This window comes from Zophobas morio, unplaced genomic scaffold (assembly GCF_036711695.1).
Source record: "Zophobas morio isolate AGI-343-1 ecotype UQ-CSIRO unplaced genomic scaffold, CSIRO_AGI_Zmor_V1 ptg000054l, whole genome shotgun sequence".
NCBI lineage: Eukaryota > Metazoa > Arthropoda > Insecta > Coleoptera > Tenebrionidae > Zophobas > Zophobas morio.
Window position 1 is genome coordinate 638,568 of NW_026972159.1, and position 27,237 is coordinate 665,804.

At 26.8% G+C, this 27,237-nt stretch overlaps 1 protein-coding gene across 1 annotated transcript in view; it reads left to right on the forward strand.

Moving 5' to 3' along the window:
* Nucleotides 1-27,237, forward strand: part of Prom (prominin) — a 115,467-nt gene that overhangs the window by 56,292 nt on the left and 31,938 nt on the right. Inside the window, exons 10-14 of the mRNA XM_064074524.1 lie at nucleotides 5,720-5,907; nucleotides 6,062-6,157; nucleotides 6,205-6,407; nucleotides 14,336-14,474; nucleotides 24,280-24,450. Coding sequence (XP_063930594.1) covers nucleotides 5,720-5,907; nucleotides 6,062-6,157; nucleotides 6,205-6,407; nucleotides 14,336-14,474; nucleotides 24,280-24,450 — 797 coding nt within the window. The remainder of the gene's footprint in view (nucleotides 1-5,719; nucleotides 5,908-6,061; nucleotides 6,158-6,204; nucleotides 6,408-14,335; nucleotides 14,475-24,279; nucleotides 24,451-27,237) is intronic.

Sequence of the window (27,237 nt, forward strand, 5' to 3'; positions counted from 1 at the left end):
GTTTCGGGATTTTTCGATTCTTCAATTTTTTTTATATTTTTTAATTTTTCGATATTTCAATTTTGAGATACATATATCAGTATTTCGATTCTTTCTACTTTTAGATGTTTTGACTTGTGGATCTTTTTAATCCCCGATTTTGTACATTTTGAATTTTCAATTTTTCGACTGTTTTATACTTCGATTTCTCAATTTTTCAACTTTTCGAAATTTTAAGTTTTGAACTTTTAAAATTCTGGATTTTTCATTCTCTCGAGCTTTCAATTTTTCGATATTTCAATTTTGGGCTTTTGCAACTTTTTCATTCTTCAAATTTTCGATTTCTCGATTTTTTTATTTTTTGGTTTTTCAATTTGCTGATGTTTCAGTTTTACAATTTCTCAATCTGCCAATGTTTCAGTTTTACGATTTCGGAATTTTACGATTTTTAAATATTTTGATTTTTTAGGTTTTCACAATTTTGACATGTCTAAATTTTCAGATCTTCAGTTTTTCTCTTCTTCAATTATACGATTTTTAAATATTTCGATTTTTTAATTTTTCTCAATTTTGACGGCTCTAAATTTTCAGTTGTTCAATTTTTCGATTTTTGAGTTTTCGATTTTTCGAAATTGTTTTTTACTTTTTCTACATTTTTCACTTTTTTAATTTCTCAATTTTTGGATTTATTTCAATTCTGGGATTTTTGAATTTTTCGATTCTTCAATATTTGTTCTATTTTTTAATTTTTCGATATTTCCACTTTGAGATTTAGTATTTCGATTCTACGACTTTTCGATTTTTCGACTTCTGGATTTTTTGCTTTTTGGATTTTCAGTTTGTCGTTTTTTAAATTATAGATTTTTCAGTTTTTCGACTGTTTAATATTTTGATTTCTCAAGTTTTCAACTTTTTGTGACTTTAATTTTTCAATTTTCAAAATTATAGATTTTTTGGTTTCCCAACTTTTCAGTTCTTTTATATTCCAATTTTTCAATTTTCCGAATTTTTTAATTTTCGATTTTTTGATTTTCTTATTTCTCAATTTTTGAATATTTGGTCCAGTTTTGGGAATTTTCCATTTTTCGATTCTTTAATTTTTCTTGTTTTTTAATTTTTCGATATTTCAATTTTGAAATATTTCAATATTTCGGTTTTTGACTTCTGGATTTTTTGATTCCTTGACTTTGTACATTTTTTTAATTTTCAATTTTTCGTTTTTTAAACTTTGGATTTTTCAATTTTTCGACTGTTATACTTCGATTCCTCAATTTTTCAACTTTTCGATATTTTAATTCTTCAACTTTTTAAAATTCTGGATTTTTCATTTTCTCGAGCTCAATTCTTCTATATTTCAATTTTTCAATTTTTCGAATTTTGAAATTTTCGATTTTTCAAATTTTTAATGCTTCGATTTTTGTGTTTTGATTGTTCAGTTTTTTATTTTTTGACTTTTCGATTTTTCGTCTTTGGCCTATTTCGGTATTCTTAATTTTTTGAATTTTCGACTCCTCTATTTCTCGACCTTTTAATTTTTCGAAGTCTCAGTTTTTGAATTTTTCGACCTTTCAATTTTTTGAATTTTGGAATATCAATTCTCGATTTTTCGATTTTTCAATTTTTCGAGATCTAAATTTTAGGTTTCCGAATTTGTATTTTTTGATGTTTGGATTTTACGATTTTTCTATTTTTCAGTTTCTTCAATTCTGCGGTTTTACAAATTTTTTGTTTCCATTTTTTGCTACATTGTGTTTTCGATTTTTAGAGGATATTTCAAGTTTTCCTTTTTTAGTTTTTCGATTTTTCATTTTCAATATTTTAATTTTTCAATTTTTAAAATTTTGCATTTTGCGGTTTCTCGAGTTTTCAGTTCTTCTATATTTCAATTTTTTAATTTTCCAAATTTTTTAATTTTCGATATTCCAATTTCTCTTTTTTTAAATATTTCGATTTTTCAATTTTTCAATTCTTCAATTTTTCTAATATTTTTTAATTTTTCGATATTTCAATTCTGTGATTTTTCAGTATTTCGATTCTTCGACTTTTCGATTTTTTGATTTCTCGGTTTTGTACATTTTGAATTTTCAATTTTTTTTTTTAAACGTTAAATTTTTCAATTTTTCAACTGTTTTCTACTTCGATTTCTAAATTTTTCAAATTTTCGATATTTTAACTTTTCAACTTTTAAAATTCTGGATTTTTTCGTTTTCTCGAGCTTTCAGTTTTTCAATAATTTAATTTTAGACTTTTCCAATTTTTTCATTTTTTAAAATTTTCGATTTCTCAATTTTTTCGTCTTTAATTTTACAATTTTTAAATATTTTGGATTTTTCGGTTTTTCATAATTTTGACATTTCTAAATTTTCAGTTCTTCAGTTTTTCGATATTTAGAAATCGTTTTTTGCTTTTTCGATTTCTAAATTTTTCACTTTTTCCATTTCTCAATTTTTGGATTTATTTCAATTCAGGAATTTTTGGATTTTTCGATTTTTCAATTTTTCTTCTATCTTTTAATTTTTCGATTCTTCGACTTTTCGATTTTTAGACTTCTGGATTTTTTATTTTTGTTTAATATTTCGATTTCTCAATTTCTCAACTTTTCGATACATTAATTTTTCAATTTTTAAAATTTTAGATTTTTTGATTTCTCGACTTATTTGTTCTTCTTTATTTGAATTTTTCAATTTTCCAAATTTTTGTGTTTTCGATTTTCTAATTTTTCTTTTTTAAAATATTTCGATTTTTCAATTTTTTAATGTCTCGATTTTTGGATATTTCTTCCAATTTTTGGATTTTTCAGTTTTTCAATTCTTCAATTTTTTTTTATTTTTAATTTTTCGATATTTCAATTTTGAGATACATATTTCAGTATTTCGATTTTTTGACTTGCGGCTTTTTTAATTCCTCGATTATGTACATTTTGAATTTTAAATTTTTTGTTTTTTAAACTTTAGATTTTTCAATTTTTCGACTGCTTTATATTTCGATTTCTCAATTTTTCAACTTTTCGATATTTTAATTATTCAACTTTTTAAAATTCTGGGTTTTTCGTTTTCTCGAGCTTCCAATTTTTTAATTTTACGAGTGTTAAATATTTTGATTTCTCAATTTTTCACAATTTTGTCGTTTCTAAATTTTCAGTTCCTCACTTTTTCGATTTCTAAATTTTTCACTTTTTTAATTTCTCAATTTTTGGATTTATTTCAATTCTGGAATTTTTAAAATTTTCGATTCTTCAATTTTTCTTTTATTTTTCAGTTTTTTGGTATTTCCGCTTTGGGATATTTTAGTATTTCGAATCTTTGATTTTTGGATTTTCTGACTGGGATTTTTTACTTTTTTGATTTTTAGTTTTTCGACTGTTTAATATTTCGATTTCTCAACATTTTAACGTTTCGAAAATTTAATTTTTCAATTTTTAAAATTCTAGATTTTTTGATTTCTCGACTTTTCAGTTCCTCTATATTTCGATTTTTCAATTTTTTAAAATATCAATTTTTGGATATTTCTTCCAGTTTTGGGATTTTTTAATTTTTCGATATTTCAATTTTGAGATATTTCAGTATTTCGATTCTTCGACTTTTCGACTTTTTGATTCCTCTATTTTGTACATTTTTAATTTTTTATTTTTCGTTTTCATAATTTTGACGTTTCTAAAATTTCAATTCTTCAATTTTGCGATTTCTAAATTTTTCATTTTTTAATTTTTCAATTTTTGGATTTATTTCAATTCTGGAATCTTTAAATTTTTCAATTCTTCTATTTTTTTTTCTGTTTTTTTCAATGTTTCGGTATTTCCGCTTTGGGATTTTTGAGTATTTCTATTCTTCGATTTTTTGATTGTTTTTCAATTTTTACTTTCGATATTTCGATTTTGGTCTATTTTGGTTTCTTCATTTTTTGACTTTTCGACTCCTCTATTTGTCGATCCTTTGATTTTTCGATTTCTCGATATCCCAGTTTTGAATTTTTCGACGTTTTGATTTTTGGATCTCTCGGTTTTTGATTTTTTACTCTTCGGCTTTTCGATTTTTCAGTTATGCAATTTTTCAATTTTTCAATTTTTTTAATTTTGGAGTTTCAATTTCCCGATTTTTAAGTTTTTGGTTTATTTCGATTTCTCAATTTTTCGACCTCTCGACTTTTCGACTGCTCTAGTTCTCGATTTGTCGATGTCTCAGTTTTTGAATTTTTCGATGTTTCAATTTTTAGATTTCTCGATTTTTCGATTATTCAATTATCCGATTTTTCAATGTTTCAATTTTTTAAATTTTGGAGTTTCAATGTCTCGATTTTTCGATTTTTCAATTTTTTAATTTTTCAATGTTTTAAATTTCAGACTTTTCTATTTTTCAGTTCTTCTGTTCCAATGGTTTTATTGTTCAATTTCTTGATTTATCAATTTTTCAATTTTTAACTTTTTGGACTTTTTACTTTTTACTTCCAATTTTTCGATGTTTCGATTTTCCTATTATCCAATTTTCAAATCTTTCAATTTTTAAAATTTTTGAGTTTCAATTTCTCGATTTTTAGATTTTTCAATTTTTCGATTTCTAAATTTTAGGTATCCGAATTTGTATTTTTTGATGTTTAGATTTCTTAAATTTTCGATTTTCCAATTTTTTGATTTTTCGATTTATTGAGATTCTGACATTTCAATGCTTTGATTGTTCAATTTCTTGATTTATCAATTTTTCAATTTTAAACTTTTTCGATTTTTTACTTTTTACTTCAAATTTTTCGATGTTTCGATTGTTGAATTATCTAATTTTTCAATTTCTCGATTTTTCGATTTTTCAGTTTTTCGGTTTCTAAATTTTACGTATCCGAATTCGCTATTTTTTTTTGATGTTTTGATTTTACCATTTTTCAATTTTTCGATATTTTAATTTTTCAGTTGTTCAATATGGATTTATATTTTTCAATTTTTCAACTTTGCTGTTTTACAATTTTTTTATTTCCATTTTTGCCACCTTGGTTTTTCGATTTTTAAAGTATATTTCAACTTTTCAAGTTTTAGATCTGTCATTTTTTCAAGTTTTTCAATATTTTAATTTTTCAATTTTTTTACACTCCGATATCTTATATTTTCGATTTTCTAATTTTTCGTTTTTTGAAATTATTAAATTTTTCAATTTTAAACCTTCCGAATTTTTGATTTTGGCCTATTTCGGTTTTTCAGTTTTTGGATTTTTTGATTTCTCGATGTCTCAGTTTTTGAATTTTTCGATGTTTCGATTTTTCAATTAAGTCGGTTTTTCGATTTTTAACTTTTTGGCTTTTCGATTTTCCAATTTTTCCATGTTTCGATTTTTCAGTTTATTTTAATTTTTCAATGTTTTGAATTTCAGATTTTTCGATTTCTCGATTTTCCGGTTTTTCAGTTCTTCAGTATGTATTTTTATTTTCCAATTTTTCGATTTTTGGATTAGTCAGTTTTGGGATTTTACGATTTCTTGCCATCTTGGTTTTTCGCTGTTTTTTTCAACACAACACAAATTTCTAAAACATTGCAATAATATAAATAAATAAGTAAATAAGAAGTTATTCTCAGTTAAACAAATAATAGTTGCATGTGCCTATATCTTGCAGAAATTCTGATCGCTTATTAGAGTCGAAATTGGTCTGAGCGCGCTCTGGTCTGTAGATCAAACAAGTTCTCAGGCGACGACTGTCCAATGCTCAAGTTTTAAATTTTCATTTTTGTTTTTTTTTTTTTTTTGTTTATTTTAATACATAGCTTTCCCATCGGGATTCTCTTCGCCGGCAACGAGCAAATCTCCCGCCAAATGTCGCACTCCGCCGCCGCCACCGCCGCCGCCTTCGACGACCTCTCCACCTTCCTGCGGAACACCCACATGCAGATCTCCTTCGTCGCCACTTCCTCCACCGACATCACAATCGAAGCCATCCGAAAAGACCTAGAAGGTAATCAATATCGAGTGCATCTAGGAAAAGTTTACGACACCCGGAACTCTCCTAGTCTGTTAAAAATGCAATAAACTTCAAGCATCCCCGCATAAAATCCACCTAAAGTCAGTCCTCGACATGCACCGTGTTTTATTTTACTCTTTTCACCCAGATATTGAAAACTTGCTCGGTCGCCCCTTCCAGGAGGAGCTGGCTCGCGAAACCGGGATTGATGGCGCGCTGGAGGAACTCGAGGAAGTGAAAATAGGTAAAGAATGGCTTGCTAAATATTTGATTGTGTAACGTTTACTTTAGGGAGTGATGAAGTCACTTTGTTGGCTACGCAGTTGTTGGATGAATGTGCTTTAGTCAAGACGGAGGGAAACTCGCTGCAAGAAAAATTAACAGAAGTTTCGAGACAATTAACGCTTGCTAGACAGCAGTGTCGGTCGAGGGACCGAGCTTTGTGCTATACGTTGCAGTACACGGGGCTGGAGGTGGTATTTTCGTGCGGAAATGTGAGTATGCGGGAATCAAATAAAAATAAATGTTTTGAGCGGAGATCGGGATTCTTGTTGGTGTAATCGTTATGAATGCATTGTGTAAACGATGCAGCGAGCTTTTATTATTTTTGTTCCAGTTTTCAGTACATTAGTTTTTGATGGAACGTTTTACGAAAGCTTTCTGTTTATTCATAAAATTAATTTTAGAGTTATCTGATTAAGTACCCGGAACAGTGTGCTCGCAGACTATGGAAAAACTTTTCAATATGCAGCGCCAACACAGGACAGATGGATTTACGAGGTGTTCGGAGAAGCAAGAGGTGAAACATCCAAAATCGTAGAACGTACCTTAATTAAAAAGAAACAAGTTTTATTTAACAATGGAATTAGTATAAATTAAAAACTTAAGGAAATATTTATTTGTTGAAAATTTCTGGACCCGTTCTTCTTGGTGGCCCACTCCACTCTTAAAGTGCAAATATTTGTCTACGTAACGTTTATTTTCTATGAAATATTACACAATCTTCATAAAAGTTCACAAATTATCTTTTTTTTTCAACTTCATCATGTACTACAATCAAACATCTTTTTTCAAGTCAAATTTTTACATCTCGTCTAGTTCAAAACAACGAATTTCTCACTATATTTACATTCTGTGCTTAAATTCAGCCACTTGTTGACGAAAAAATTCTTCTGTTTCTTTTAATTTAATAATATATTATTCTATAACGATTTAAAGCAATACCTTAAAATCTCGTGATGAAAATTCAATTCCTTTTATTGTTTCAAATTTCTGAGCTGTCAGCCATAGTTCCATTTTTGAAAATATGCCCACTATCAGACTGTTTTGGCATCATTAAGAATAATTTTTATTGATATAAAAAATAAAACTTATTTATATGATATTGACAATACGTAAACTTCACAGAACTAAACAGAAAGGAGTTAATTATAAAATTGAAAATGAAAAAAATTATTGCCAAAAAAAATTAAACAATAGAAAAAAGACAAAACCGTATTGCTAATGAAGTCGTAATTTAATCTGACTTGACCTGACATGATGTGATGTGACTTGACAAAACTTAACTTGACATTACCTGACTTGACAATACCGGATTGATATGACCTGATATATTTAGATTAGAATTTGACATGATCCGACTTGATGTAATCTGCCTTTGACATAGTCGGACTTAACATGACGGTTGACTTTGACATGAATTGACATTGAAATGACTCAAATTTGGCCTGCGTGATTTTGTTGATACCTGACTGAAAAGATTTGACTTTGAAATCAGCTAATTTTAACGTGACCTGACTTTGACATGACCTAATTTTTTCATGAGTTAACTTTGACATGACTTGACTTTGCCATGATTTGACTTTGACACGACACTACAGGAACTGATATTAGCTGGGTTGAACATGACCTAATTAATCGCAATCCGAATTTGGCATGATCCGACTTCATGTAATCTGACTTTGACATAGTCCTATTAAACATTACATTACATCACATTACATTACATCACATTACATTACATACAGAAAATACAGAAACACTAGAAAATCTAGAAAAACCAGAAAATAAACAAAATCCAGGAAATCCACAAAAACAACAAAGTTGCAAAAGTTCGAAAAAATTCAAAAGACTCCGGAAAATGCAGAAAATCCATAAAATCCAGAAAACGCAAAAAGTATAGAAAATATAGAAAATATAGAAATTCCGGACACTCCAGAAATCCCAGAAAATCCAGAAGTTCACAAAATCCAGAAAATCTGAAATATCCAGAACGTCCAGAAAGTCCAAAAAATCCAGAAAATTAAAAAAAATGCAGAAAATCTAGAAAATCCATAAAATCCAGAAACTCCAGAAAGTCTAGGAGTACAGAAAGTTCATAAGTCCAGAAAACCACAAAATAGAGAAAATCCAGAAAGTGCAGAAGTCCAGAAAATCCAGAAAATCCAGAAAATCCAGAAAGTCGAGAAAGTCCAAAAATTTTAAAAAATCCACAGAATCGAAAAAATCCAGAATATTTAAAATGTCCAGAAAATCCAGAAAATCCAAAACATCCAGATAATTCTTGGGCATGACTGGACATTGGCATGATTTCACTTTAACATGGCTTGATTATGACATGACTTAGATTTTACAGGACCTGATTTTGACATGACATGTTTCTGACAAATTGACTCTAACATGGCTTAACTTTCACATTATTTGTGTTTGATATGACTTGATTTTGACACGACTTGACTTTATATAACTTAACTTTGACATGACTTGAGTTTGATTTTGACTTGACATTCCTATAACTTGTCTTTAACACGACTTGATTTTAACATGTGACTGATATTATTTGATCCTGACATGGCTTAACTTTCACATTACCTGATTTTATTTCACTTGACTTTGGCATGACTTTGATTTTGTCTTGACGTTGACATGACTTGACTCGGACACGACTTGCTTACACACGATTTGATTTTGACATAACTTGCTTTTGACATGACTTCACTTTGGTATGACTGGACATCGACATAACTTGACTTTAACATGGCATGACTATGACATAGCTTGTCTTTGACACGATTTGATTTTGATGACTTGATTTTAACAGAAATTGATTTTGACATGAATTAAATCTGACACGACTTGACTTTGACATGATTTAATTTGGACATGACTTGACTTTGACATGACTTGCTTTTGACATGATTTGACTCTGACATAGTTTGACTCTGATATAGCTTGAATACGAGATGGTTTGACTTGGGTATAACTTGATTTTAACACAAATTGATTATTGACATGTATTGATTTTGAAATGGCGACTACGAAATATTGTGCCTTTCACATTATTTGTCTTTGACATAATTTTTCTTTGATATGATTTGAGTCTGACACGACATGACTTTGACAACTTAAATTTATGACTTAACATAACTTCGACATGACTTGTCTTTGATTTTGTCTTGACGTTGACATGACTTGACTTTAACATGGCATGACTATGACATAGCTTGGCTTTGACACGATTTGGTTTTGATATGACTTGATTTTAACAGAACTTGACTTTGACATGAATTAAATCTGACACAATATGACTTTGACGTGACTTGCTCTTGACATGATTTGACTCCGACATAGTTTGACTCTGATACAGCTTGAATACGAGATGGTTTGACTTGGGCATAACTTGACTTTAACACAACTTGATTATTGACATGTATTGACTTTGAGATGACTTGACTCCGAAATATCGTGCCTTTCACATTATTTATCTTTGACATAAGTTGTCTTCGATATGATTTGAGTTTGACACGACATCACCTTGACAACTTGAATTTATTGACCTGACTTTTTAACATATTTTTCAGATTTTCCAGATTTTTTGGATTTACCAAGTTTACTAGGTTTTTGGTTTTTCCGGATTTTTTGGATTTTCTAGACTTTCCAAATTTTCCAAATTTTTCAGGTTTTTCTGATTTTGCAGATTTTTTAGATTTTCCAGATTTTTGGACTTTCCAGATATTTTGGATTTTCCAGATTTTTTGGATTTTTCCAGATTTTTTGGATTTTCTCGATTTTCTAGATTTTTTGGATTTCCTGGATTTCTTAGATTTTGCAGAATTTTTTAATTTTCCGTATTTTCCAGAAATTCCAGATTTTCTAGATTTATCAGATTTCACAGATTTTAGTGAATTTTCCAAATATTTTGGATTTTCTAGACTTTCCAGATTTTGGGAATTTTCAAAATTTTCCAGAGGTTTGGATTTTCCAAATTTTCCAGATTTTTTTGATTTTCCAGATTTTTGGATTTTCCAAATTTTCCAGATTTTTGGTTTCTAGGATTTTTTGGATTTTCCAAATATTCCAGATTTTTTTTCAGATTTTTTGGACTTTGACATAACTTGACTTTAACATGCCATGACTATGATATAGCTTGTCTTTGACACGATTTGATTTTGATGACTTGATTTTAAGAGAACTTGATTTTGACATGAATTAAATCTGACACGACCTGAATTTGACACGACTTAACTTTGACATGATTTAATTTGTACATGACTTGACTTTGATGTGATTTGCTTTAGACAAGATTTGACTCTGATACAGCTTGAATAAGAGATGGTTTGACTTGGGCATAACTTGACTTTAACACAACTTGATTATTGACATGTATTGACTTTGAAATGACTTGACTACGAAATATTGTGCCTTTCACATTATTTGTCTTTGACATAATTTATCTTTGACATGATTTGAGTCTGACACGACATGACTTTGACAACTTAAATTTATGACTTGACTTTGACTTGACAAATAATTCGACATGACTTGTCTTTGAGACGACTTGAATTTATTGACCTGATTTTTTACCATATATTTCAGATTTTCCAGATTTTTTGGATTTACCAAATTTACTAGGTTTTTTGTTTTTTCCGGATTTTTTGGATTTTGTAGACTTTCCAAATTTTCCAAATTTTTCAGATTTTTCAGATTTTCCAGATTTTCTAGATTTTCCAGATTTTTTGGACTTTCCAGATATTTTGGATTTTCCAGATTTTTGTTTTTTCCAGATTCTTTGGATTTTCTAGATTTTCCAGATTTTTTGGATTTCCTGGATTTCTTAGATTTTTCAGATTTTTTTTAATTATCCGTATTTTCCATAAATTCCAGATTTTCTGGATTTACCAGATTTCACAGATTTTTTTAATTTTCCAAATTTTATGGATTTTCCAGATTTTCCAGATTTTTTAGTTTTTCCAGATTTTTTTGATATTCAAAAATTTTTGGATTTTCCAGATGTTCCAAACTTTAGATTTTTCAGATTATTTTTATTTTTTCAAACTTTTGGGACTTTTCAGATTTTTTAATTTTTCTAGATTTTTTGGATCTTCCAGATTTTTCATATTTTTTGGTTTTTCCAGATTTTTCATATTTTTTTGGATTTTTTAGATTTTTACAGATTTTCTAAATTTTCCAGATTTTTTGGTATTTCTAGATTTTTTGGATCTTCCAGATTTTTTGGATTTTTCAGACTTTTCCGGATTTTCCAAATTTTTTAGTTTTTCCAGATTTTTTGAATTTTCCAATTTTTTAAATTATATGATGATTTATTTACGGTAAAAATCTGTAGAATTAGAATTAACAAAAATAATGACAAAGCATTAACTATAAAAAAGGCGCTTAGCGAGTAGTTTAAAATTACTAAAAGATTGACAACGAAATTTTCCAGATTTTTTTAATTTTCCAGATATTTCATTTTTTTTTAATTTTCCAGATTTTTTAAATTTACCAAATTTTCCAAATTTTTTGGTTTTTGCAGATTTTTCAGTTTTTCCAGTTTTTTTGGTTTTTCTGGACTTTTTGGTTTTTCTAGATTTTTTGGATCTTTCAGATTTTCCATATTTTTTGGTTTTTCCAGATTATTTGGATTTTCCAAGTTTTCCAAGTTTTTTGGATTTTTCAGATTTTCTAGATTTTTTGGTATTTCCGGATCTTTTGGTTTTTCTAGATTTTTTGGATCTTCCAGATTTTCCATTTTTTTTCCTGATTTTTTGGATTTTCCAAATTTTCCAGATTTTTTAGTTTTTTCTGAATTTCCAGATTTTCTGGATTTTCCAAATTTTTCAGATTTTTCAAATTTGTTTGGATTTTCCAGATTTTTTGGATCTTTCAGATTTTCCAAATTTTTTTGTTTTTTCAGATTTTTTAAATTTTGCAGATTTTCCATATTTTTTGGTTTTTCCAGATTATTTGGATTTTCCAAGTTTTCCAACATTTTTGGGTTTTTCAAATTTTCTAGATTTTTTGATATTTCCGGATCTTTTGGTTTTTCTAGATTTTTTGGATCTTCCAGATTTTCCATTTTTTTTCCTGATTTTTGGATTTTCCAAATTTTTCAGATTTTCCAAATTTGTTTGGATTTTTCAGATTTTTTGGATCTTTCAGACTTTCCAAATTTTTTGGTTTTTCAGATTTTTTAAATTTTGCAGATTTTCCAGATTTTTTGGATTTTCCAGATTTAGAGATTTTCCAAATTTTTCAGGTTTTCCAGATTTTCCAAATTTTTTGGTTTTTCTAGATTTTTTTGATCTTCCAGATGTTCCATATTTTTTGGTTTTTCCAAATTTTTTGGATTTTTCAGATTTTCCTAATTTTTCAGATTTTCCAGATTTTTTGGATTTTCTGAACTTTCCAAATTTTTCAAATTTTTCAGTTTTTCAGATTTTCCAAATTTTCTGGATTTTCAAATTTTCCAGTTGACATAATTTGACTGATATGGCTTGACCAAGACGTGACTTGATTTGGGTACAACTTCATTATTGGCATGCCTTGCCTTTGAAATGACTTAACTCCGAAAGAGCTTGTCTTTCACATATTATTATTGACTTGACTTGACCCTGGAATGACTTAACTCTGACTAGACCTGAATTTGACACGAGTTGACTTTGACACGTTTTAAATTACTTGACTTGATTTTGACATCACCTGACCTGACATAATCTGATATTGATCTAACTTTGAGACAAGTTAATTTTTATATGACTTGACTTTCTTTATCATGAGCTGACTTTAACATGACATGACCTGATTTGATGTGATCTAAACTGTCTTAATCTGACTTGACATCTATCGGTAAGGGATATTTATCACTGTGGAAAAAAAATCACGAAGACTAACTTGACGTGACCTGACTTTGACATGACCTGAACTGACCTTGACATAACCTCACTTGACATGACCTGACATCGAGAAGACTTGAATTAACATGACCTAACTTAATATGGCCTAAATCTGACGTGTTCTAACCCCACTTGGGCAGCCTTTGACATTACCTAACTTATTTGACATGACATGATTTGAAGCGATCTAACTTTGAGACGAACTGACTTTGACACGGTCTGTTTTTACATTACCTGGCTTTGACCTGACTTGAGCTAACCTAACATATACCGACGAGAGAGATGTTTATCACAAAAAATGACTTTGACGTGTCCTGACTCGACCTGACTTTAATTTTGATACGACTTTATCAGATCTGACTTGATCTGACTTGACATGTATCAGCTCTCTTTGAGCTCAAGATCCAAAAAATTTGTAAAAAGACTCAATCAAGTTAAAAAATGGACCAAAATTGATTCATTTGAGCAAAATTTTCGTCGAAAACATCGAAACGCCAAGACAAATAAATTTGAAATATCAAAATAAAATTAGCGTAATCTTTGTGCTTTCATCTTTGCAAATATAATTTCCACCTTTCAACTGAAGCCAAATCAACAATTTTTCCGCTACTCAATTCCAGAACAAATTTCGTACGTCACTTATTCATCCTCTCCTAAGCACCCAGTAATTGCATTTAACTGTATTAGAGGGTTTCAGGGCTTCCAGGAGATATCATACTTGCAATAATTGCGCAAGGTAATATTTAATCGCGGTCGCCGGTTTCCTATCTAGATTCGTAATTAGCACAAGCCATAGATTACCAGATAATTCCAGAAAGACATTTGTGCTTATACGTACGGCTCCATTTGATTCTCTCCCGAAATTACATCCTCAATTCCTGTTCATTACCGACTAAACACCGCTCGGACATTTGTCTATTTACATACGAATACCTGCCGGCTTTGTGCCCGCGGCCCCAAAATATTACCCCATAAATCAATTCATAACCCGACCATATCACTCATCAATTCCTCAGAAAACGCGAAGACAACAAGAACAAAATGTAATATGCGAATCAGTCAAATTCTCCTCGACTCGAGTCGTAAAACTTTAACAGTCCCCATCATCAGGTTGCCATAAAGATAAGAAAATCCAAACGGGCATAAACAAGATGGCAAATCTTACCGCCACCAGTAAAAGCGACGACTCTCCAACGAAGGCGATTTTTGCAAATTAAAACTACAACTTTACTCGCACCCATTTTTTCCAGCTGTCGTCTGACGCGACCATGAGACACCTCGAACGCCTGCAGAAGGAGAAAAACCTGGACAGGAACGTGGAAAAAGCCCGGACCGCTTTCACAAGACTTCCAGAGAGAGTTTCCCGGGAAACGGTCCCCCATGTTGCAGGTAAAATTACGTCCAATTCGGTTTTATGATATCGAGAATATATCAGGCGAAGTGCACCTGATACCGCTTAATTTATTCCGGCGTTATTAATATGAAATCGGGTTTCAACACGGCTCTTATTACAAAGCCGACTAGTTCGCACTTGATTCCTGCAAAAAGAGGATTTTGTGCAGTTAGAGTTCGGCAGGTGGTTGTGACAGATTGGGGGGTAACCGCTGTAATTTTGCCCGTCGATGGAGGAAAATTGCAAATCCATTCCAGGAGTTGCGGTTGCGTTGCATAAGTTGCATTCCTGGAATTGCGCGGGGGGCGGGGGGCGATCGGTTTTGTCAAAGGGAAAGGGTTGCTTGAGAACGGCGAGCATTTTTGTACGATATTTCCATGCTTTGGCGCGTCAAAGTTCTGGATTTTTATTTTTGCGCGGTTGAAATATGCAGCGAATGTAAAAAAACTACACTGAAATTATTTTTAAAGTCTTCCTTAAAGGTTCCTTAAACCTTAGATTGCATATTTTATACATTTTAAACTTTATGTAAACATCTTTTCGCCTTTCCGTCTGCCTGCCCTTTTTATATTCTGGCTTAAATTATCTATATTTTTAATTTATAAGTTATCGTAAAAAATTAAACTTCCCAAAATGAATTTTTAAAATTCTTACAAAGAAGATTTATTGGCCTATATTTCAGGGGCTAGCGAAGTTCTGTGTTAGTAATCTTTAGAACACTTACAAATAAATAAATTTTAGAAATAAACGACCACAAATTAGCAAATTTATAATTTGACTAATGTATGAAAAAAATTTTAATAAACAAACAAAATTATCAGATTTATAAATGAATTTGTTAATGCATAAATCAAAAAATTTATCAACAAAGTTTAATTGACCAAATTTATAAACAAATTAATAATTTCGCGACATTATAAAAAAAACACTAATACTATAAAATACAACAATAAACAATTTTATAAACAAAGTGATAAATAAATTTAAACAAATTAAAAAGAAATTAATAATTAAACTAACATATAAACAAATTGACAAATTGAGAAACAACAAGTAGGTACACAAATTAATAAGTAAACAAAATTTATAAACAAATTCATGGATTATATATATTTATAAAATGGTTAATGAATAAACAAATTTATAAATAAGGTGGTAAATAAATATATTAATAAATAAACAAATCTATCGTCTATAGATAATAAGAAATTTATAAAAAAAATAATTAGTGAAATTTATAAACAAATTGATAAATTAATTAGTTTATAAAGAATTAATAAATCAAGAAATTTAAAAACAAATTAATTAAAAACAAATTAAAAAAAGAACAAATAATCGAATTTATAAACAATTTAATTAGTAAACGTTTACCTAGAATTAATAATAGACAAACCAATTTTCACATAATTTAATATATAAATAAATTTATATACAAGTTATATATATGTTAACAATTTCATAAAGAATGATAAATAAAAAAATTTATGTATAAAATATAAATGAACAAAAATATATAGAAATTAATAGATATTCTAATTTAGAAACAAATTTACGAACAAGTAAAATAATAAATAACCAAAATCATAAACAAATTAGGAAATAACAAAAATATAAACAAAATATAATAAAGATATATTTAAACAAATACGATTAAACAAATTTATAAATAAACTTTAAAATAACCCATTCTGGAAACAAATTAATAAATGAACAAATTTGCAAACAAATTTATAAACAAATTGGAAAAAGAAATTTATAAACAAAGTATAAACATTCCAATTTATCAAAAGATATGAATAAATAAAGTAAAAAATAAAGAAATTTATAAACAAATTTACTAAAAACAAATTTATAAACAAAATATAATTAAGCAAATCTATAAAAATTATGAATGAATGAAAAATTTAATTAAATTTGTAGACAACATGAAAAATTAAGGAATTTATACACAAATTTATAGAGAAATTTATAAACAAATTAGTTAATTAACAAATTTATAAAGAAATTTATAAATGATCAATAAATAAATTTACAAAAGAAAACAACTTGATATGTATCAGTTTGTTTTTTTTAAACATATTAATAACAATTTAGTAAATAAACAAGTTTATTAAGTAAATTGATAATTGAACAGATTTATAAACCCATTTGTAGAAAATAAAAAATGAACACTTTAATAACCAAATTCATCAATGGACAAAATTGTGAACAAACTTATAAATAAATAAATTTATAAACAAATTAATAAAATAACAAATTTATAAAAATAAAAAACATTTAAAGCTATAAATGAACTAATAAGTATATGAATTAATGAAGAAATTTACAAAAAAAATTGACAAATGAACAAAGTTGTTAACAAATTGCTAAACAATTAAATAAGCAAAAAAATTATAAAAGAATTAATAAAGGAACCAATTTATAAATCATTTGAAAAAAGAATCAATTTATAAATAATTTGAAAAAAGAATCGATTCATAAACAAATTAATAAATAAATAAATTGTTAAATAATTTGAATTAAAAATAAATTTATAAATAAATGAACATAAATTAACAAATTTATAATTTGACTAATGTATGAAAACATTTTTTAATAAACAAACGAAATTATCAGATTTATAAACGAATTTGTAAATAGATAAACCAAAAAATTTATAAACAAAGTTTAATTGACCAAATTTATAAACGAATTAATAATTAAAAAACTGATAAATATTTTCAAGCATTAACAAAATTGTAAACAAATTAATAAAACTAAAAATTAAAAAAACACTAATACTATAAAATAACAAATTTTTAAACAGATTTATAAACAAATTGATAAATAAATTTTTAAACAAATTGACAAATGGACAAACAACAAATCCGTACACAAATTAATAAGTAAACAAGATTTATAAACAAATTGATGGATTAACACGTTTATAAAATGGTTAATGAATAAACAAATTTATGAACAACATAATAATTAAACAAATGTATCAAAAAAATTACGAACAAATTTATTTTTGGATCTTCCAGATTTTCCAAATTTTTTGGTTTTTCCAGAATTTCTTTTCCAGATTTTCCAGATTTTCGAGATTTTCCAAATTGTTCAGGTTTTCCAGATTTTCCAAATTTTCCAGGTTTTCAAGTTTTTTTGGAATTCTAGATTTTCCAGTTTTTCCAAATTTTTTGTTTTTTCTAGATTTTTTTAATCTTCCAGATTTTCCATATTTTTTGGTTTTTCCAAATCCTTTGGATTTTCCAGATTTTCCATATTTTTTTAATTTTCCAGATTTTCCAATTTTTTTGGATTTTTCAGATTTTTACAGATTTTTGTTTTTTTCAGATTTTCTGGATTTTCCAGATTTTTTGATATTTCTGGATTTTTAATCTTCCAGATTTTTTAGTTTTTCCTGATTTTCCAGATTTTCTAGATTTTCCAAAATTTTCATGTTTTTCAAATTTTCCAAATTTTTCAGATTTTCCAGTTTTTTTTCTGATTTTCAAGATTTTTTGGTTTTTCTAGATTTTTTGAATTTTTCAGATTTTTCCAAATATTTTGGTTTTTCCAGAATTTTTTTTTGATTTTCCAGACTGTCCAGATTTTTTGAATTTTCAGATTTTCCAGATTTTTTGGTTTTTCCAGATTTTCCAGATTTTCTAGATTTTTCCAAATTTTTTTGGATATTCTAGATTTTTTGGATTTTTCAGATTCTTTGGATCTTCCAGATTTTCCAAATTTTTTTGAAATTCCAGATATAATATGAGCAGGATTCCTCGTTGCTCTTTTTCTATTCTGGCTTAAATTATCTATGTTTTTGATTTATAAGTTATCGTTAAAAATTAAACTTCGCAAAATCAATTTTTAAAATTCTTACAAAGAAGATTTATTGGACTATATTTCAGGGGCTAGGGAAGTTCTGTCTTAGTAATCTTAGAACAGTTACAAATAAATAAATTTATAAATAAACGAACATAAATTAACAAATTTATTATTTGACTAATGTATGAAAACATTTTTTAATAAACAAACGAAATTATCAGATTTTGAATTTATGAATAAACCAAAGAATTAAATAAATTTAAAAACAAATTAATAAACATTCCAATTTATCAAAAAATATGACTAGATAAAGTAAGAAATAAAGAGATGCATAAACAAATTAAGAAATTAACAAATTTATAAACAAAAAAAAATCGATAAAAATTATACACAAATTTATAGAGAAATTTATAAACAAATTAGTTAATTAACAAATTTATAAAGAAATTTATAAATGCTTAATTTACAAAAGAAAACAACTTGATATGTATCAGTTTGTTTTTTTTTTACATATTAATAACAATTTAATAAATAAGCAAGTTTATTAAGCTAATTGATAATTGAACAAATTTATAAACTCATTTATAAAAAATAAAAAATATTTAAAGTTATAAATGAATTAATAAGTACATAAAGTGATGAAGAAATTTACAAACAAAAATTGACAAATGAACAAAGTTGTTAACAAATTGCTAAACCTTAAAATTTATACCCAAATTTATAAACAATTCAATAAGCAAAAAAAAATATAAAAAAATTAATAAAGAAACAAATTTATAAATAATTTGAAAAAAGAATCGCTTCATAAACAAATTTGTAAATAAATAAATTTTTAAACAATTTGATTTAAAAATAAATTTATGTATAAAATATAAACAAACAAAACTATTGTAAAAAAGTGAAATAAATTAATAAATATTGGAATTTAGAAACAAATGTATGAATAAGCACATTAATAAATAACCAGATCCGTAAACAAATTATAATAAAAATATATTTAAACAAAATACGATTAAACAAATCTATAAAAATAATTATGAATAAATCAATTAATAATTAAACAAACTTATAAATAAATTGATAAATGAACCAATTCATAAACAAATTTTGAAACAAATTAATAGGTAAATGAATACATCAAAAAAATTAATAAATAAACAATTTATGTACAAGTCATAAGTTAACAAATTTATAAAAAGTCGCCAAACAAATTAAAAAATTGATAAATAAGCAAATCTCCAATCAAATTAATTGATAATCAAATGATACAGAAATTTACGAAAAAACGATTTTTTTAAATAAACAAATTCATGAACAAACTAAAACATATATGGACAAATTTATAAACAAATTGCCATTTAAACACATTTATAAAAAATGAATAAATTCTTCATGGAACAAAATTACGAGCATATTTATAAATGAATAAATTTATAAACATGTTAATAAAATAACAAATTCATAAAAAGTAACAAATAATCAAATATATAAACAAATGGATAAAAAATCAAATTTATAAACATTAACAAAACCCTTAATTTAAATAACAAAAACATTAACAAACCCTTAAATTAAATAACAAAAAAACAAATTTTTTAACACACTAATAATAAAATTTATAAAAAAAAAAATCAAAATTGGTCCGTTTTTAGCCGTGTTGGGCATCATTTCACGCGGAATTTTCTCAGGATTACGATTCCGTATTCGCTTTTGACGTATCTCTTCAAATAAGCGAGAAAAATGCAAATTTGTGTGTCCCCCTTTTTTTTTAATTTTTCAAAATTGGTCCGTTTTCGACCGTGTTTGGTGTCATTTCACGCGGAATTTCCTCAGGATTACGATTCCGTGTTCGCTTTTGACGTATCTCTTCAAATAAGCGAGAAAAAAGCAAATTAGTGTGCCCCCCTTTTTTTTAATTTTTCAAAATTGGTCCGTTTTCGACCGTGTTGGGTGTCATGGATTCTGATAATAAAGAGATTTATACACAAATCTATAGACATATTTATAAACAAATTAGTTAATTAACAAATTTATAAAGAAATTTATAAGTGATCCAATTCTTAAACAAATTAATTATTAATAAATAAAAAATTATTGGTATTGTAGGTCTTACTCAATAAATTAATATGATTAATAAATAAATATACAAAGGAAAACAAGTTGATATTATAACAAATTAATAAATAAACAAGTTTATTAAGCAAATTGATAAATGAAGAAATTTATAAACTAATTTATAAAAAATAAAAAATGAACAATTTAATAACCAAATTCATTATAAATAATTAAATTTATAAACAAATTAATAAAATAACAAATTTATAAAGATAAAAAATATTTAAAGTTATAAATAAATTAATAAGTACACAAATTATAGAACAAAGTTTTTAACAAATGGCTCAACAAATTCGTAAAAGAATTAATAAATGAACAAATTTATAAATAAATTGAAAAAGGAATCGATTCATAAACAAATTACTAAATAAAGACATTTTTAAATAATTTATATATATATAAGTAAATTTATATATAAAAAATTAGTAAACAATAATGTAAGAAAAAATAGACAAATTTTTAAATAAATAAATAAATATATTAATTTAGAAACAAATTTATAAATAAGCAAAATAATAAACAAATTATAAAAAAATATATTTAAACAAAATACGATTAAAAATTTTATAAAATACGTATGAATAAATCAATTAATAATTAAACAAACTTATAAACAAATTGATAAATTGACCAATTCATAAACAAATTTTGAAACAATTTAATAGATAAATAAATACATCACAAAATTAATAAATAAATAAATTTATAAACAATATAATAAATGAACAAATTTACAAACAAATTGATAGTTAAATTTATATACAAGTTATAAGTTAACAGATTTATAAAAAGTTGACAAGCAAATTAAAAAAATGCTAAATAAACAAATTTCCAAGAAATTAAGAAATTTATAAACAAATTAAATGTAATCATTTATAAACAAATTATGAAGACACATTTTCAAATAAAATATAAATAATGCATAGATAAATTTATAAACAAACTAATATATAACGAAATTGTATGAATAAATCAATTAATAATTAAACAAACTTATAAACAGATTGATAATTGGACCAATTCATAAACAAATTTTAAAACAATTTAATAGATAAATAAATACATCACAAAATTAATAAATAAATAAATTTATAAACAATATAATAAATGAACAAATTTACAAACAAATTGATAGTTAAATTTATATACAAGTTATAAGTTAACAGATTTATAAAAATTTGACAAGCAAAATAAAAAATTGCTAAATAAACAAATTTCCAAGAAATTAAGAAATTTATAAACAAATTATACGTAATCATTTGTAAACAAAATATGAAGACACATTTTCAAATAAAATATAAATAATGCATAGATAAATTTATAAACAAACTAATATATAACGAAATTGTATGAATAAATCAAATAATAATTAAACAAACTTATAAACAGATTGATAAATGGACCAATTCATAAACAAATTTTGAAACAATTTAATAGATAAATAAATACATCACAAAATTAATAAATAAATAAATTTATAAACAATATAATAAATGAACAAATTTACAAACAAATTGATAGTTAAATTTATATGCAAGTTATAAGTTAACAGATTTATAAAAAGTTGACAAGCAAATTAAAAAAATGCTAAATAAACAAATTTCCAAGAAATTAAGAAATTTATAAACAAATTATATGTTATCATTTATAAACAAAATATAAAGACACATTTTCAAATAAAATATAAATAACGCATAGATAAATTTATAAACAAACTAATAAATAATGAAATTGTATGAATAAATCAAATAATAATTAAACAAACTTATAAACAGATTGATAAATGGACCAATTCATAAACAGATTTTAAAACAATTTAATAGATAAATAAATACATCACAAAATTAATAAATAAATGTATAAACAATATAATAAATGAACAAATTTACAAACAAATTGATAATTAAATTTATATACAAGTTATAAATTAACAGATTTATAAAAAGCTGACAAGCGAATTAAAAAATTGCTAAATAAACAAATTTCCAAGAAATTAAGAAATTTATAAACAAATTATATGTAATCATTTATAAACAAAATATGAAGACACATTTTCAAATAGAATATAAATAATGCATAGATAAATTTATAAACAAACTAATATATAACGAAATTGTATGAATAAATCACATAATAATTAAACAAACTTATAAACAGATTGATAAATGGACCAATTCATAAACAAATTTTGAAACAATTTAATAGATAAATAAATACATCACAAAATTAATAAATGAACAAATTTACAAACAAATTGATAGTTAAATTTATATACAAGTTATAAGTTAACAGATTATTAAAAAAGTTGACAAGCAAATTAAAAAATTGCTAAATAAACAAATTTCCAAGAAATTAAGAAATTTATAAACAAATTATATGTAATCATTTATAAACAAAATATAAAGACACATTTTCAAATAAAATATAAATAACGCATAGATAAATTTATAAACAAACTAATAAATAATGAAATTGTATGAATAAATCAAATAATAATTAAACAAACTTATAAACAGATTGATAAATGGACCAATTCATAAACAAATTTTGAAACAATTTAATAGATAAATAAATACATCACAAAATTAATAAATGAACAAATTTACAAACAAATTGATAGTTAAATTTATAAACAAGTTATAAGTTAACAGATTTATAAAAAATTGACAAGCAAATTAAAAAATTGCTAAATAAACAAATTTCCAAGAAATTAAGAAATTTATAAACAAACTAACAAATAACGAAGTTTGTGCATAACTTCATAAACAAATTAATAAATGAGCAATTTTTTTAATAAATGAATGGAAATTCAAATTTATAAGAAAAATTGAATAAACAAAGTAGTAAATAAACAGATTCGTAGACAAATTATGAAATTAAGAAATTTATAATACAGTTTACAAAAGACAAATGTATAATGAAATTAATAAAAAATCTAAATTTAGAAGAAATCGATTAATAATTAAATAAAAAAAACAAATTTATAAAATATTTAATATATAAACGAATTCATAAAAAAATAAGAAATTAACAAATTTTTAAACAAGTTAGTTAATCAACAAATTAACAAATTTATAAATGAACCAATTCAAAATTGTGAACAAACTTATAAATTAATTAATTTATAAACAAATCAATAAGTGAATCAATTTAAAAAAACGAATACATAAAAAATTCAATAAATGAATTTATAAACAAATCAGAAAATAAACAAATTCAAAAACAATTTATTAATTAAACAAAAAATATTTCTAATTAACAGTTTTCAAGATATATATTTACGTTTTCATTTTCATATTTAAAAATTCCGATCTCCATTTTTAAAGATGGACATCTGAAATTTTGAAAAAAGTGTTTGATCTGGACTTATTTTTACAAGGTGACTGAGTTTGCAAACTGTGAGTCTTCTCATATTTTATTCAATGAAAGCCTGTATTTTATCACAAATTACACATTTAATCACCCTGTTTAAACAAGTTTAAAACTTGTTCAACTCATTAGACGCATTAAGACAAGGTGACGAAAAAGCTTTGTGTAAACCAAATGTGGCCATTTTTTCCATAAAAATCAATATATCTTGAAAGCTGATAATCAAAAAAAACTTGTGCAGGATATCTTTATTTATTTATTTCATAGAGTTTAAATCTGAGAATACACATGGGGTATTCTTGTGTTAGTGTGTATATTAGCCTTCTTATTTGTCATTGCTTTGTGTATTGTCATAGGCCACCATAAACTCCAAAAAATATTACCCATCCCGATTACAATACTTTGCTCCCACCCCAAATTTTTCCAATTACCCCGTAAACAGCGCCTTTTCGCCAGACCTTCCTATTCCCCAGCCAAAGTTCGTCCCTCACAACAAACTTTTTTCAGAAATAAAAAGCGTGCTAACTCGAAAGCGCACCGAAGTGTATAAATCAGCCCACTCGCTGGACGAATTATCAAGATCCCTGTCGGCTTCGATCAGGAGCGCTCAACAAGCCGCGGTTCGGGCCGTCGAGGCTCTTAACAGGTGGGAATTATGGCGATGGTTATCGGTTTTAGGTAAGCGTTACAAAACTTTATTGTGTTTTAAATGTAGGCTCATTTTCTCCATTAGCGAAAATTAGCGCGATTTCTTCGGAACAGGTTCACCTTGCCGAGTTGATTCGGCGAGCTCTGATTACAATGTGCGATTAATATACGCGAAGGACGGGGCGAAGGCTGATGGGAGTGAGAAATTGCGACAGCGGGAATTTTTATTGTGGCCGAGGCAGCTTCTTAATCATTAATTACATCGCGCTCCAATAAATTATCTCGTGATTAAGTCTGTCGATGGGCGAGTGAATGACCCACTTGGAGTTTTGAAGCTTTTGAGTGGGGTTGGCAGCGGGCTGCTGGTCGTTACGGTGCTGGATTTGGGTCTTAAGGCGATTGAATTCACGGGTTTTACAAATTGAGACCAGCTGTCTTGAGTTATCAGCAAAGTTTTTTCAACAGAAATTACAGTTGTTTAATGGGGTTTGTATAATGCATTTTTCTCCCACTTTTCTAGACCTGAAAATTGTAAAACTGAAACAATTGTTACCCTTTGTACCAATAAAGAAAAATAAGAAAAATGAGTCCTTAGAATACTTGAAACATAAAAAAAACTAAAATCCTTGACTAATATTTTCGAAGTTCTGCGACCTATCTACAAATGTCAGAATATGGAAACTGACCTAAGATTTCAAAGTTTTCCACTTTTAACACAAAAGTTACCAAAGACACTAGAAATTCGTGTCGTCCTTGTCCAGAACATGACCTTAGTCAAGTTTTCGCCCACTGATTTAAATCGTTTAATTTTGTGTCAATTAATAATTGGTCAAGGTTTAATCCACAGAAAAATTTCCACTAATATTTTTCCATTTTTTTATCATTTTTCTGTCATAACACTGAATACATTTTCTTGTAGAGTTCGACCTCTAAATCGTTGAAATATCGAATTTTTTTTAAATCTTCAAAAATTTGAATTTCGTAACAATTCTTTCGAAAATGTTGCTCCATGACCATCAACACGCTATATTTTTGGAATCAGCATGTCGAGATCTACGTCCCTGAATTTTGTCATAATTTTTAGACTACTTTTTTAAAAGTGAAATTTTTCCAATGGTCCCCCCTTCTTCAAATTTCGGCCAAATTTTGACATTTTCGAAACTCAACTAAACACATTTTCTGGTAGTTTTCGAGCTCAAGAATTCACTTTCGGCCTCGTTTCTTTGACCACTCCAACCGTTTTTCCAGAATCGACCGTTGAAATATCGAAATTTTTAGAAATCTTCAAAAATTCGCATTTCGTAACGATTCTTTCGAAAATGTTGCTCCGTGGCCATCAACACGCTAAATTTTTGGAATCAGAATGTCAAGATCTACGTCCCTGAATTTTTTCATAATTTTTTGACTACTTTTTTAAAAGTGAAATTTTTTCAATGGTCCCCCCTTCTTCAAATTTCGGCCAAATTTTGACATTTTCGAAACTCAACTAAACACCTTTTCTGGTAGTTTTCGATCTCTAGAATTCACTTTCGGCCTCGTTTCTTTGACCACTCCAACCGTTTTTCCAGAATCGACCGTTGAAATATCGAAATTTTCAGAAATCTTCAAAAATTCGCAGTTCGTAACGATTCTTTCGAAAATGTTGCTCCGTGACCATCAACACGCTATATTTTTGGAATCAGCATGTCGAGATCTACGTCCCTGAAGTTTTTCATAATTTTAAGGCTACTTTTTTGAAAGTGAAATTTTTCCAATGGTCCCCACTTCTTCAAATTTCGGCCAAATTTTGACAATTTCGAAACTCAACTAAACACATTTTCTGGTAGTTTTCGAGCTCTAGAATTCACTTTCGGCCTCGTTTCTTTGACCACTCCAACCGTTTTTCCAGAATCGACCTTGAAATTTCGAAATTTTTTGAAATCTTCAAAAATTCGCATTTCATAACGATTCTTTCGAAAATGTTGCTCCGTGGCCATCAACACGCTATATTTTTGGAATCAGCATGTCGAGATCTACGTCCCTGATTTTTTTCATAATTTTTAGACTAGTTTTTTAAAAGTGAAATTTTTCCAATGGTCCCCCCTTCTTCAAATTTCGGCCAAATTTTGACATTTTCGAAACTCAACTAAACAGATTTTCTGGTAGTTTTCGAGCTCTAGAACTCACTTTCGGCTTCGTTTCTTTGACAACTCCAACCCTATTTCCAGAATCGACCGTTGAAATATTGAAATTTTTAGAAATCTTCAAAAATTAGCATTTCGTGACGATTCTTTGGAAAATCTTGCTCCGTGACCATCAACACACTATATTTTTGGAATCAGCATGTCGAGATCAACGTCCATGAATTTTTTCATAATTTTTAAATTACTTTTTTAAAAAGTGAAATTTTTCCAATGGTCCCACCTTCTTCAAATTTCGGCCAAATTTTGACAATTTCGAAACTCAACTAAACACATTTTCTGGTAGTTTTCGAGCTCTAGAATTCACTTTCGGCCTCGTTTCTTTGACCACTCCAACCGTTTTTCCAGAATCGACCGTTGAAATATCGAAATTTTTAGAAATCTTCAAAAATCCGCATTTCGTAACGATTCTTTCGAAAATGTTGCTCCGTGGCCATCAACACGCTATATTTTTGGAATCAGCATGTCGAAATCTACATTCCTGAATTTTTTGATAATTTTTTGACGACTTTTTTAAAAGTGAAATTTTTCCAATGGTCCCCCCTTCTTCAAATTTCGGCCAAATTTTGACATTTTCGAAACTCAACTAAACACATTTTCTGGTAGTTTTCGAGCTCTAGAATTCACTTTCGGCCTC